This window comes from Dryobates pubescens, chromosome 24, assembly GCF_014839835.1.
Source record: "Dryobates pubescens isolate bDryPub1 chromosome 24, bDryPub1.pri, whole genome shotgun sequence".
Lineage (NCBI taxonomy): Eukaryota > Metazoa > Chordata > Aves > Piciformes > Picidae > Dryobates > Dryobates pubescens.
Genome location: NC_071635.1, coordinates 2,292,798 through 2,306,792, shown reverse-complemented (window position 1 = coordinate 2,306,792; position 13,995 = coordinate 2,292,798). Strand labels below are relative to the sequence as shown.

General features: G+C 51.8%; 1 protein-coding gene across 2 annotated transcripts in view; it reads right to left on the bottom strand.

Annotated features, from left to right (window-relative positions):
- Positions 1 to 13,995, bottom strand: part of ANKRD17 (ankyrin repeat domain 17) — an 85,490-nt gene that overhangs the window by 5,910 nt on the left and 65,585 nt on the right. For both annotated transcript variants that reach the window (XM_054172743.1, XM_054172745.1), the window contains exons 19-29: positions 12,310 to 12,452; positions 11,359 to 11,572; positions 10,161 to 10,336; positions 9,371 to 9,533; positions 9,037 to 9,132; positions 8,041 to 8,157; positions 7,091 to 7,262; positions 5,723 to 6,170; positions 4,833 to 4,988; positions 4,059 to 4,208; positions 1,615 to 3,269 (exon numbers count right to left, since the gene is read on the bottom strand). In XM_054172743.1, coding sequence (XP_054028718.1) covers positions 1,615 to 3,269; positions 4,059 to 4,208; positions 4,833 to 4,988; positions 5,723 to 6,170; positions 7,091 to 7,262; positions 8,041 to 8,157; positions 9,037 to 9,132; positions 9,371 to 9,533; positions 10,161 to 10,336; positions 11,359 to 11,572; positions 12,310 to 12,452 — 3,490 coding nt within the window. The remainder of the gene's footprint in view (positions 1 to 1,614; positions 3,270 to 4,058; positions 4,209 to 4,832; positions 4,989 to 5,722; positions 6,171 to 7,090; positions 7,263 to 8,040; positions 8,158 to 9,036; positions 9,133 to 9,370; positions 9,534 to 10,160; positions 10,337 to 11,358; positions 11,573 to 12,309; positions 12,453 to 13,995) is intronic.

Genomic DNA, 13,995 nt, shown 5'->3' with positions numbered 1-13,995 from the left:
AAGGATTTAGAGACTTTAGAGATTCAGATTTCTGTACTTCCTGTGCCAGAAATGGTGACAATAATGCTACAGCTTTGCAGACTCTCTCCATCCACCTTTCCCTTCCAGAATGCCATCCCTGTGTGCCATGACCAGCACTGAAAACAGGTTTTTGTAGCAAGCCAGGGATACCTTTTCCCTTGCTTAGGAAAATGGTGATGTAGTGTGACCGAATGGCACCAAGAAGATCCCAACAGCAGGAAGTGCTACTCCCTGAATCTTCTCCTCAATAAAGAAAGGGGAAAAAGCCAACAGCCACTAAACCTCCACTGGTAAGGAAGCTGGTTACCACCCAGCTGCTGAGGCTCCTCACCCTTGTGCTCATAAGGACAAAAGACTTAAATTTGTAGAGTTAGTAAGGATAAAAACCCTTCCCTTCAGCAGTGCCAGGCAGGAGACTGAAGCAGCACTGCCGCTGCCTGGTGCAGGCATCACCCATCACCAGCTTATGCCACTCTTCAGGCCACTACTTCACCATGAGCTAACAGAACAGGTCCTGACTCTGCAGACACCTCCAAGTTCATCTCCTGTGGCTGCAGCCTTCCAAGAGAGGCACTGCTGAGGTAGCAGTAGGATGGTGGTGAGTATGGTGAACAGCAGCACAACGGTGAGGACACTGCTCCTGCTCAGGAACCGATGGGCACACTCAAGTGGCAGGCAGGGCAGAGCCTGCCACAGTCAAAATGCTCCAAGGGAGAAGCACAGCAAGCTGACAGAATTCCTGAGGAGCACCTCAAAAGTTACTCAACACAGTGATGTTCACAAAGGATGCAAAAGGCAGCTGTTAGAGCTCCGGATTCCCTAACCACAGCTCCACCAACACCTCACAGCTCCTACTCAGCCAGCTGTGCCTGTTCTTTCTGGAAGCCACAGAAGTAGTTCTGGGACAGCCCTTTGCCTGCTCTGTGCAGAAGGTCAAACATCTTGCTGCAAAAGCAATCAGTGAAACCAAGGCCTTTGTTTCAATGTGGTAATGAAGAGAACACCTCTCATGGCAGGTTCCCATCAAAACACGACTGGTTTTATCATCCTAACGCTTTGAAGGTGCTGCCTGTTTTCCAGCAGCCTCAAGGGCACAAAGCAAGTTATCACAAAGTAGGAGAAGGGAGGGGGAAACAACAGTGGAAAGTTCACAGAACCAGGGAGTTGTTTTGGTTGGAAAAAGAGATCTCCGAGTCAAACAACCTCGGCTATCTCCAAAGAGTGGACTGGAAGGGCAAACTGGATGCCTCGGTGTGACTTCTAGCATGGAATGGGGTGGGTTGGAAGGGACCTTCAAGATGATCCAGTTCCAACCCCCCTGCCAGGGGCAGGGACACCTCTCACTAGCCCAGGTTGCTCAAGGCCTCATCCAGCCTGGTCTTGAACATGTCCAGGGACACCTAAAAGGAAGGCGACCTCAACTTTGCTTACAGAAGCACCAAGCAGCTCTACCACAGCCCCCTTTGATGGCAGGACAGACTGCCTATGAATGACCACGGAAGCCGAGGCAGAGGGCATGAAGTGTTCCAAATGACCCCCCCCAGCAGTTCTGAGTGAAGCACATGGAGGTACCAGGGTGAAGCACAGCCTTACCTGAGGGACTTGGAGCTGGCCTCTGTAAGGGTGGCCTAAAACCCGGGGCTTTGGAAGTATCAGACTGGTGTAAAGGGTCTGAGTTTGGCAAGAAGGAGGACTTCCCTGCTAGCATGGACTCGGGGGGCGTCTGGGATGACACGACGGAGCCACCCCAGAAGGCATGAGCAGAGCTTGGGCTGTTCTCAAACAAGGTACTAAAGGGCCCGAAGGGCAGAGTCGCGCTGAAGTTGTTCCCCACGGCCTTGCTTGCTGGGTGGGCCGAGTTCTGAGAAGCACTTTGTGTACTTAAGGTAGAAGGAAGCTGCACCGAGGAAGGGACGCTGTGGGGCCTTTTGATGTGGTTGGCGTTGAGCACTGCGACCGAGGAGCTCTGCGCGGCGGCCGCGCTCTTATGGACGCCCCCAGAGGCGTGGACGGGAGGCCTGATGGCCGGGGCCTCCATCTTGGCTGGGGGCTGAGAAGCCGCCATGGCCGTCTGAGCCAGGGGGTAGGTCATGGGGGCGGGCGTCGGGCCTGCCGCGGGAGCGGAGGAGCTCGTGGCTGCCAGGCTTGGAGGCACAACCATCCGAGGATCTGGCGCAGGAACCTGAGGTTGCTGGAGAGGGGGCCTGGCCTCTGGCAGGGGAGCTCCTGGGGGCTGCTGATGAGCAGGGTGCACGGCCGAGCCGCCGCCGGAGCCGGGCTGCCTGCTGCCCGCCGCGCCGCTCGCCTCCGCCGCGGGGGCGCCGCCCGCCTCGGGCTCGGAGGGAGCTGCACCTTTGTTGGGAGAGGTGGCGGCGGCGGCGGCGCAGTCGGAGGGACTGCTCCTGGAAGCACCTGCTGGCTGGGCAGGAGGAGAGGGAGACGAGGGGGAGGAGGCGGGGTAGTGTTCTTTGGCAGTAGGAGTCGGGTAGGTGGCGGCGGTGGGCGCCGTGCTCGTGTTGCTGGCCGTGGTGGTCACCGTGGTGGTGGTGGCGTTGGAGGTCTTCACCACCGTGACGAAAAGCTGTCTCCTGACCGAGGGGGAGCTCGGGCTGCCGTTGGCAGAAGAACCAGGCACGGTAGAAGCCACTGAACTTGTCGTAGCCGTGGGGCTGGTCGTCAAAGAAGTCGCTGAGTTCACCTGAGAACCGCTGCTGTTCTGGCCGCTGTGGCGAGGCACCATGTGAGGTTTCGGCGAGTTGGTTGCCCTGGCAGGGCTCAGGGGCCGGACGGGGAACGGGCCCCAGGTGGACTGCGCCGGCGGGAAGGTACTTCCGAAGTGCGTCATGGGCAGGCGGGGAGGACGGATCTGCTGGAAGGTCTGGGCGGCCAGTAAGGCGTGTGCGAACTGGGGGGGAGGGTAGGCCAGCGGCAGCGACACCTGGAAGCCAGGCCTCACGTTGCTCACCGGGTTCTTGATGCTTTTGTGGCTGGATGCGGAGGAGATGGCGGGCACGGCCAGCGCCGAGCCCGTCTGGGAGGCGGAGGAAGCGGCTACGGTGGTCACTTTGATGCCCACCAGGGAGCTGTTGGCGGCTGTGGAGGCGGCAGGCGCGGCTGAGCCGATCTTGGAGTTGGCGGCCGAGCTCTTCAAACGGTTCTTTGGGATGAGCTCATCGATCTCCTTGTCGGGGTCCTTGATCAGAGCGTTGATCAGCTGTGTGGCCTGTCTGGTTGACTCTGTGCCACCCCTTTGGGCAGGAAGGGAGGGAGGGAGAAAACCAAGTCAATAAATCTTTAAGGTCCCTCCCAACCCAACCCATTCTGTGAACCCACCGAAAAGGGACAGTGCATCCAAAGCATTTACACACACAGTCAAGTACCTCCAGCACACTGCCCAGCCTGGCGTCTGCCACAGAGCCATACAACTGGGGAGGCTGGAAGAGACCTCTGAGCTCAAGTCCAACCACTCACCCAGAGCTCACAACCCCACCACTGCTGCTAAGCCACTGCACCACATCAGCACCTCTTTGAAATCCCTTCAGGGATGGGAGGTTCCACCACCTCCCTGGGGAGCCTGTTCCAGTGCCTGAGAGGCCTTGCTGGGAAGAAATTGCTCCTAATACCCAATAATTATAATCATATAAAAAATAATATCCTAATAGCCATGCCAGCAGACAGAAAAGTAGCTCTGAAGCCCCAAATAGTTCAAAATCCTCGTGTTTATGCTCATCTCACAAGCCTTAGAATCACAGAAGGGGTTGGGTTGGAAGGGACCTTCAAGATCATCCAGCTCCAACCTCCTGACACATAAGAGCAGGTTGCTCAAGGCCTCATCCATCCTGGTCTTGCAATATTGAGGGTCGAGGCAACAAGCCCCTGGCAGTTGTCCTCAGTTTCCCCACCCTATCAGTCTCCCCCGCCTCAAAGTGCTCTTTCCAGGGACAACAAGGTCAAGCCTCTTCCCTTTTGCTACAGAGCAAAGTGTTGTAGGATGAGCAGCAACCTCCTGGAAGAGGCAAGGGGAGGAGCCTGCCTACCTTATGGTGATGATCCTGTCCCCAGTTTTGTCCTTCTGCTTGTCAATGTCTATGTGAGCTCCTGTGCACTCACGGATGGCATTGATGTTGCAGCCTCCTCTGCCAATGACTCTGGAAATCACAGTTGATGGCACGGAAACCTTCTTGGATCTGTGCAAAAAAGAAACACTCTTAAGTGGGGAATGCTTCCATGGCACAGAGCAGTGGGCAGGCAGGGCACAACTGTGGTGTTAGCAGTCATGGTTCCACCTAGGGAGCGGAAGGTTTGTGACACCTTATCAGGTCTGCTCAAAGAAGGAGCCCCAGAAAGGGCTGCACCAGGTCACAGACCACTGCAGTTGGGGAAGACCTCCAAGATCACCGAGTCCAAATGTTGACCCAAACCCACCACAGCCATTAGGCCATGTCCCAAAGTGCCATGTCTACATCTTCCAGTTGTCTGATCCAAGCTGAGCAGATTGTTCTACTGTGGGACCTGAACTGCTCCCCACTCTCTCTGGGGGTCTGGCTGTGAGGCTCCAGCTGACAGCAGGGAAAGGATGGGTGGCAAGTGGGGGAAGCTGCTTCATTATTGACTCAGCATCATGCCACAGGAGGGGACTTCCTGCAGGGATGCTCAGATGCTCCATGAGGAACACCTAACAGCCTCCTTGGAGGCTTTCTGCAGAGGCCAGCACACAGCAGGTGCTTGCTGGACCTCTTGGCAGCTTGCAGCAGGATAAAACGCTGCAGAAGGACATCAACAAGGGGGAGCTAGGGGAATGTCTTGCTTACCTTCTCACAACCTCCTTCCATCCTTCTTCCCTTTTCTGGCCACGTTTGGGACTAGCAATGGTTAGCTTTCCATTTGGAGAAGAAAGAGGAGAAGGCCCAGATTTTGTGCACGTAGACAAGGAGTTACTTGTCACCTCGTTCATGACTTCAGACAGCCTTGAAAAGGAATTGAATGTTGTCAGCATGCAGCCAGAAGGAAAAAAAGGAAAGGTATGGAAGACTGTTGCCCATTTCCCAGCCCCCCAAGGCCATCTCTCCTCTTCTAGCAGGCAGGCATTGTGTTATTTACAAAGCTGCTTCAACTGAGATGCTTGCATCTCCAAAGAGAAGCATGGAATGGTTTGGATTGGAAAAGCCCTCTAAGATCACTGAGTCCAACCATCAGCCTAATGCCACCAGGGCCATCAAACCATGGCCCCAAGTGCCATGGGCACACATCACCGTCCCTGGAGGTGTGCAAAAAAGGATTGGATGTGGCACTTGAAGCCATGGTTTAATTAGTCAGGAGGTGTTAGGTAACAGGTTGGACTTGATGATGTCTGAGATCTTTTCCAACCTTAGTGATTCCATGATCCTTGAACACCTCCAGGGATGGGGACTCCACCACCTCCCTGGGCAGCCTCTTCCAGTCCCTGACCACTCTGGCAGCAAAGACATTTTTCCTCACCTGCAGCCTAAACCTCCCCTGGCACAATGGTTCTGGCTTCAGAACCTCCTGGCGAGTTCAGGTCCACACCACGCAGTCTCTGTGCACACTAGAGCAAGGACACTGCCTCACCCCCTTCCTACCAACATGATTTAAGGCTGCAAGCCCATGAAGACAAGGGCACAACACTGAGACGCTGGACAGCAGCCAGTTCCAAGAGGCACGCGCGGTCAGGACGACTTACTTGATGGCCGACTTGCCAGCCACTGCCTTCCTCTCGTCCTTGGGACAAGTGACGAGCACCGAGGGCTGCTTTTTGTTGCCCTGCGTGTTGGGCCCGGCTGTGGAGGAGTGATTGTCACTTTTGTGGCTGCTGTTGCTGTTGCTGCTCTCGTCGCTGCAGCTGGAGATCCTCATGTTGTCGCTGTCCCCGCTCTCGCTCGTGCTGCTGCTCTTCGACTCGCCGTTCACCTTCTCGGGCTGGCTGTAGGAGATGGGGAGCTGATCGTCAAAGATGATCTGAACGTTGTCAGGGGTGACTTTGTTTTTCCTGTTTTTCCTTTTGGAGCTGGCTGTGGTGATGGTGTTATTCCTCTTCCCATGGGAGCCTGCTAACGTCGTCCAAGTGGCTGATATACCTATGGTGGTTGTAGTGGTAGCGCTGGGAGGCTCCATGGGGACCTCTGGATCATCTGGTGGAAGAGTGAGAGAAACAAGATCAGTCTGGCTGGCTTAGACTCATGGGTTTGGTTGGGCAAGACTTTTAGCAAGGGGCCTACAAGAAACCTGGGGAGGGAGCTTGCAGTGACAGGACAAGGGAGAATGGCTCTGAGCTGGGAAAGGGCAGATGAGGAAGAAATTATTGCTAGTGAGGGTGGGGAGACACTGGCACAGGTTGTCCAGGGAGGCTGTGGATGATCCCTTCCTGGAGGTGTTCAAGGCCAGACTGGATGAGGCCTTGAGCAACCTGGGCTGCTGGGAGGTGTCCCTCTCCATGGCAGGGGGTTGGAAGTGGCTGATCTTTAAGGTCCCTTCCAAGCCAACCCATTCTAGGATTCTGTGAGTCCAACCATTGAGGCTTGAGGAAGCTTGTGTAGCTTCGGCTTCCAAATCACATCTGTCCTATCAAATGACTCATGAGCAGCTTTACAGGACTCCAAGAAATGTGCAAACCCAAGCTGTGCAGACATCTGCACAGCCATCCTAGATGTCACACCATGGAGCCTCTCCCCCCTGCTCATGCTACCTCACAGAATTCCTGTCTCCTCTTGGAATGAGGGCAGTAGCAACTGAACCAAACATGCAGTGGAATCTGGACAGGGCAAGACCTTTGCAAGCCATCAGGGAACATACACAAGCACATGAAAGAACAGAAAAACAATGGTGACACGTTCCCCTTTGCTGTCTCTCTCTGACTGTCCCAGCAGTGAACCATTTCTGTGTACAGCACTTTAGAACCACTGCCTGGAGCCACAGCCCCACCAGGTTTTGCTGGCTAAGAAGGGGATGGGGCATGCCTGGAATTCCCAGTTCTTCAGCTAGTCATTATCATCACTGTTTGGGAACAAAATCAAGGCCATGTTCTGAACAGAAGGCAAATATTTTAAATGACCTTCAGCTTTCAGCTTCTCTTTCTCCTGAGCAGCCTGCAGTTCAAAATTCTCTTTATTTTTTGCCTCTATTTCTTCAAGTTTTCGTCTCTGTTCTTCTTTTTTCTTCCTCCTCTTCTCCTTCCTTTTCTCTCTCTTGGCAGCCAAAGCCAGTCTCCTGCTTTCTTCCCTTAGCTGCAAGTCAAGCACACAACAGTTCTGACAAGGTTCCCCAAGCACTGCTGATGTTTTCTCTTGCCTACCATCTGCATGGTGGATTAAGACATGTACAAAGCAGAAGCTCTCAGCCCTGTGTTGGATGGATTCTCTTACTCCAAGCAGATTGCTCACTCATGGTAGCAGGTTAGTGCAGAAAGAGAGGACAGGCACCACAGAAACTTAAGTCAGAGGCTTCCAAGGAGCATTTTCAGGATTCCTGGTGTAACCTTGTGTGTCTCAGTGCAGTCCAAACAACACCCACCTCCCTTCCAGAGATAAGAAGATGAAAGGGTTTCAGCTGGCTTGAAGATAAAGCCTCTGCTCATCAGACTTGCACTTTGGTTTTTCCCTCAGACTCCTACTACAGCACTGTGACTTCTACACAGAATCACACAGAATATGAACAGATTTAACACACAAGCCAGGGTTTAGACCCCAAACCCATACCCCTGTGACTGGAAATGCCCATCTGTCAGGCACCTGCCAAAATCATCCTCAGAAAGCTGCCTTTTTGGACAGTATCATTCCAGAGGAAAGAGCTGGGGAGAGCTTCTTGAGCCCATTTCTCTGATTAATGAGTGCAGAAAGTTCAAAGATGACCTGAACAACAAAGGTGCCTACCTCTGGACACTCCAGTCATGGTAACTCCACATTCTCCTACACTTTAATACCCACTTCCCCCAATCTCAGGATCTTGAAAGCACATGACATTGGAGTTTTCTGATCAGAGAAAACATCCCCAGCTCCAACTTGCCTTCTCCAAGTCCAGTTCCTCTAGAAGAATGCTTGCATTTTTGTTGGCTTCAGCAGCCTGTCTATCTTTGGCTTGAACAATTGATTCCATACACAGGTGGCACTTCTTCAGCATCTCCTGGAAGGATAAAACACACCACCTCTGTTTGAGAAAAGTAACCCTGCAAGGTCCTGAGGGTAGGATCTCAAGCTCACACTTGTAAATTAGCAACTGCTGCATTACTTGCACAGGACTTTAAGGGAGAACTTCAAATGCCCTCCCTCTTGAGGAGGGCAGATTTAGACTGGAGATTAGGAAGGAAGCTTTGCCAGTGAGGCTGGGGAAACACTGGAACAGGTTGCTCAGGTGCCTGCCTGAAGGTGTTCAAGGCCGGGCTGGATGAGGCCTTGAGCAAGCTGGGCTGGTGGGAGGTGTCCCTGCCCATGGCAGGGGGTTGGAACTGGATGATCTTGAAGGTCCCTTCCAACCCAAACCATTCTATGAATCTAGAAGGTCATCTTCATGCCCAAATGAAAATAAAACAAGCTCCACAAGGAAGAGCAGCAGCTCTCTTAACACATCACAAGAAACCACTTTGCTGGCAATTCTATTCTCTGGCAGAGCCACTTTGACAGGATGGTGACTCCTCACACTTCAGCTCACACCCTCTCAAGCAGAGGTTCACTGTTACCTCCACCTCACTGCCAAAGCTGTCCAATTCAGTACAAGCTTGCTCAACAGGGAGGAAGTGCAGAGCACCCAGGAGGACAGCTGAAATCCACCAAGGATAACCAGTCCCAAGGACAACCTTCACTACCCTTCTCACAGCACAAAGCTGTTGGGGCCACAGGCTCCCAGTTTTTGGCAGTGCTCTTCCTGAACAATTCCAATGGGAGCCACCATTGGGCTGCAATCTGGCACAGCAGGAAGCTGAAGAGCATTCACAAGAGGGTCTCTAAAGCTGAGTCACAGCACTGCTGCTGCTCCTCCAAGACCTCTCCTTTCTCACAGCCTTACCTTGTCAGTGATGGTGGCAATGTACCTCATGCACTCCGAGTCTGATGGGAACTGGTTCACTTCCTTCACCAGGTAACGCACCACCTTGACGTGACCCTGGCAAAGACATCCCAAGGAGCAGCTTTTATCAGGCCAGCTGCTTCTGGCTTGCTTTAAACCCACTTTAATCCAAGCATTTGTTTCAAAGCATTTAGCTTTAACTGCCTTGAGCCACCTGCTCTAGCAGGAGGTGTCTCTGCCCAGGGCAGGGGGCTGGCACTAAATGATCCTCAAGGTCCCCTCCGACCCAAACCATTCCATGAATCGAAGAGCAAAGCTGAACTGGATGCTTTACCTTTCGAAAGGCTGCCATAAGAGGAGTAATTTTCCTGTTATCAGCAGCATCCACATCAGCTCCAGCTTGCACCAGCAGTTGGACAACATCCAGGTGCCCCCCATTTGCTGCCAGCCACAGTGGGGTATTCCCCTTCTTGTTCCGCACGTCGATGTGAGCTCCTCTACAGAAACAAAGAGGTTCAGTCAGAGCTCAGGCCCAGAGTGTTGATTCACTCCATGAATCAACAGGACAACAGCAGAAGCACCAGAGGCTAAGATTCCATACAACACATTTTTACATCAAACATCTGCTTTCAGAGTGCTTTGGTTTCCAGAACTGTGTTTTTTGTTTCTTCTGATGCTGTCAAGAGCTTCAGCTCGGCCTGAAAGTGTTGCCAGCACTAAATCATGCTCTTTGTCAGCTGTCTCTCAAGCTTCTCCAATGACTTCACTAACTCCCATCCAGCTTAACACCACCAGCACACTCTATTTATTCTTCATTAGCTCACCCAGAACAACCTACATCATCTCAAGTGCAAGCCAACCACCAGTGCTGCTGCTCAGAAAACACCCCACAGCTACTCAGGAAACAGAACTACTCTGGGTGTGCAGGGTGAGCAATCCAAAGCAAGAAGAAACATTCAAGGTGTGGGGCTTGTGAGCATCTTCTGTCCATGAAGGACTTCAGACTGCCACCTAAAGCAGTTGCTGGTGAGGCTGATGAGCACCAGTGTATACTGGGAATGAGGAAGCTAAGCAAGGCCAGAGCCAGGCTGCTTTTCCCCAGGCAGAACACTTGCAGACAGTACCTGCTGATGAGAAGCTCACAGAATTTGTAGTGCCCTTTGTCTGCTGCAATGGTTAAAGCTGTATCTCTTGAGGAAGGGACTGGAGGAGCGTTTACATCAGCACCTTTGTCCAGCAGAACTCTGCCCACTTCTGCATAGCCACCAGAAGCTGCTTCCATTAGCGGTGTGAGACCAGTCTAGGATGAGCAAGGAGGAAGATGAAGCCATCAGTTGGGGGTAGGAGGTGGTTTTAACCTGAGAGCCAGGATTGATTTCTAGCTTCCAACAACATTTCTAGTTCTGGGCTACAGATACCTGAAGCCAGTTTCATACCAATGCTGTGAAGGTGAGCCCATCTTCAGCTGGCCCAAGAGGAGCTCTCAGCAGCACCAAGTGCCACCAAGTGCCCCTGCTGTTACACAGACAGTGCAAACCACACCCCCTCCCCTTTTCTAGCAGATCCTACAAAGCCAACATCCAGAAAGCAGCTGGCTAGGGCAAGGGGACAGCTTTAGCCAGAAGAAACCTAGCACAGATCAGCACCATTTAAGTGCTTTTGAGCTCCTCTGGGACAAGCATTAAGTACAGTGGCAAAGGAGAGGAGAATGCTGCATTTCTAGGTCTCTTTTCCTCTCCCCTTCAATGTTGTAGCCATTTTCCTAGGGACAAGCCTTTCTTGGAGGTCAGGAAAGATTTCCTTCCTGCAAAAGCAGTCAGGGATTGGAAAAGGCTGCCCAGGGAGGTGGTGGACTCCCCATCCCTGGAGGGGTTCAAGAAACCTGTGCCCATGGCACGATGGCCGTGGTGGGGTTGGGTTGAAGGTTGGACTCAATGATCTTAGAGGGCTTTTCCAACCCAAAGCATTCTGTGATGCTTCCCATGTAAAGAGCTGGGGTCAGCTCTGCAGCAGCACTGTGGATGTGAGCAGCTGGTCAGGCAGAACAGAGCAGACCATGAGCACATCCACACTGGTGCTCAATGCAGCAAGGCCTCCTCTTTTTCTTAATTTAATGCATAACTACTCTTATGCTTGGAAGCATCAAAAGATCAATTAGGGCTTCAGGAGAAACACTTTTTCTTTACAGTACTTGGGTCAGTTCAGTCAACTGAGCTAGAGAAGTCAGCTGGCAGAGAGGGCAAGAAAAATGCCCAGGTGACCACAGAAATGGTGACTACCAAGGCTCTCTTTTTGCAGGCTTGCTCAGCTCTCTGTTCTTACCTTAGCTCTGTGTTCCACATTAGCTTTTCTATCAAGCAGCAGGCTGACCACCTCAGTTCTCCCTTGGAAGCAGGCCAGAGTCAGTGCTGTGTTCCTGTTGGTCTCTATCTGGGCATTGATGTCGGAGCCCATGTCCAGGAGCAGCTTGACAGCAGCTGTGTGCCCGTTCATGGCTGCCAGCATCAAGGGGGAAATGCCCAATTTGCTGCCAGTTCTGTCAGGAGAAAAAAGCCCAAAACACAAACCCCTCTTTAAAAATCACAAAACTAGGGAAGGCAGAGCAGTTATCCAACACCCCCACCCCCCCAGAAAAAAATAATCAGCTATGCAGTGCCTGTTACTGAAGGCCGAAGAGCTTCTCCAGAGGAGCAGTGCCCAGGACAAACATTCCTCAGAGACCTCTGTGTGGCACCTTTTAATTGCTGTCAATTTAAAGACATCTCTTATGAGGAGCAGAACTTCTGCTTGGACTTGTTTGGTTTGTGAGCTCCCAAAAAGGTAGAGGGAGAAAAAAAACCAACCAAAACCCCAAACTCTTTTCTACTTCCTGTGTGATGCAAAAGCATCAGGTATGTGCAAAGCTTTCCTGAGAGTAGAGAGGGGGAAAAAGGAGGAGACAAAACACACTTCACGTAACCCAGAGCTAATTTCAGTCCAGCAGCCAACCAGAACAAAGAGATTTCTCTCTGACAAAGAAAACTGTATGAGATAGGGAAGAAGTTAACCAAAATGCAGAGAGGGAGAGGGAAGCTGAAAGAGCACTGGAAACAGTCAAAATCTTTTATCTCTACCTTAAGGGGGAAGAATCCTACTGCAAATTAATTCATTGCTTGTGATCACGTCATGGTATTACAGTTTGCTCCAGGTCACTGCCAAGAAATCTTTCTGGAAAGGGTGAAAACTGGGGAGGCTGCAAAAAGCCATGAGAGAAGGGGTAAAAAGGGAACTTGCCTGGAATTTATTTCTGCCCCAGCATTGAGCAGAATCTTGATAATGTTCACGTAGCCACCAGAAGCGGCGAGGCTCAGGGGTGTGTAATCAGAAACATTCCTGTGCTCTTTGTTTGCCCCTCGAGCTAGCAGCAGCTCCACCACCTGCAGTGTTTGAAGAAATAACATCTGGTTTTCTCCTGAACTTGCACATCTACCCAGGGCAAATGTTTCTGAAGCCCAAACAGACCACTGACAGCTTCCAGCGTGAGGAAGCGATCACCCTCGGTCGCTGCCCCTGTGCTCCTCACCTCCTCCATGCACTGCTCAAGCTGCAGGTCCTTGAAAGCCTCCTTTGAAATCAATCTTTGCTGCTCATGCTTAAACCAATTCAGACCAAATTGGCTAACAGCAAGAAACAGCTGAGATTTTAATAGTATCTCCTGCACCTTTAAGGACTCCTAAACCCAGAGGACTTTTAACAGGGCATACAAATCACTCTCTGCTTTCTGTCCTCTCCCACTTGGATGCTCCAGTGAAAACCCAAGCCTCAGACTGAAGCTGTGGAGCCAAGAAGCAGCAGTTGCAAGCTCTCCTCTCCTGTCTTTTCCACCATCACACCAGTGTGCAGGCTGTACACAGAGATCTCATGCATGCCCCAGTCACACAAATCCACATTTGCATCCCCTCCTGGTTTTCTCTCTGCATCACCAAAACACCACAAGTGCCTCTTGCATGATCCCCTCCTTACAGATTCATTTTCATCCCAAACAGTTCCCAGCTTCCCAAATCCTACAGGAAGTTTGCTTTCTGGAATGGAGTTTCTGCAGAACACTTGACAAGAAACTAAAGTGTCTGGCAATCAAAGTGAGCACTCAGCTGAAAAGCCACTCTGTCAGCTCCACTTTAACTTGCTCCACTTTCAGCTTTTAAGTGTCAAACCTGTTTAGATCAGACCCACCCAGCTGAGAGCAAGAGACTCTCACCACCAACCCCTCGGCCTCTGAAATCTGGATGGCACTAAAAACAGCCCAGAAGAGCTGCAAGTTTTGTCTAGGGAAGTCATCACCTTTTAAATGCCACTGTGGGAGTGGGAGAGGTGTCTCCAGCCTCCTTCATTTCCAGATGGCCACAGAGAGAAGTGATCCTGCACCAGATTGTGCAGCTTCCACTGTGGCTTTTGCAGCCCAGGCAGTAACAGAATGAGACACTTGGGATTTGGTAGGGAAAAGTCAAACCTCAGCTTTCCTAAGAAGTCCCAGAACTCAGTATTTCACAGAACACAGGAAAAAACCTTCCCCTGAACCTGCTTTTGATCAATCATTTGGAAAAAAGGGGTTTGTGGCTTTAGTGAGAGGCACTGGGGTCAGCTGCAGGTCTCTCATATCCTGTGGCCCATCAGAAAACCCTCCTGGCTCACACAGGGAGCTGACTCATGTCCAACTCCAGCTTCTCACCAAGACCCCTCATCATATCTACATCCAATTATGCTGACAAAGGCCCCATAATGAGCCACTAATGATTACAGTCACGAGGTCATCTGCACAGCTCTGGTCCAGCTTATACCAGCAGACAAAGAGAATGTTGTGAGAGATGCTGCAGTGTGTGACTTAAGAGTGAGTGGAGCCCTTGGCAGCCTGTTCCATCCAGCCCATCCCCTAAGTCACTGTGACTGCTCTGGATGATGGCTGCGGCCTCCTGACTCAAG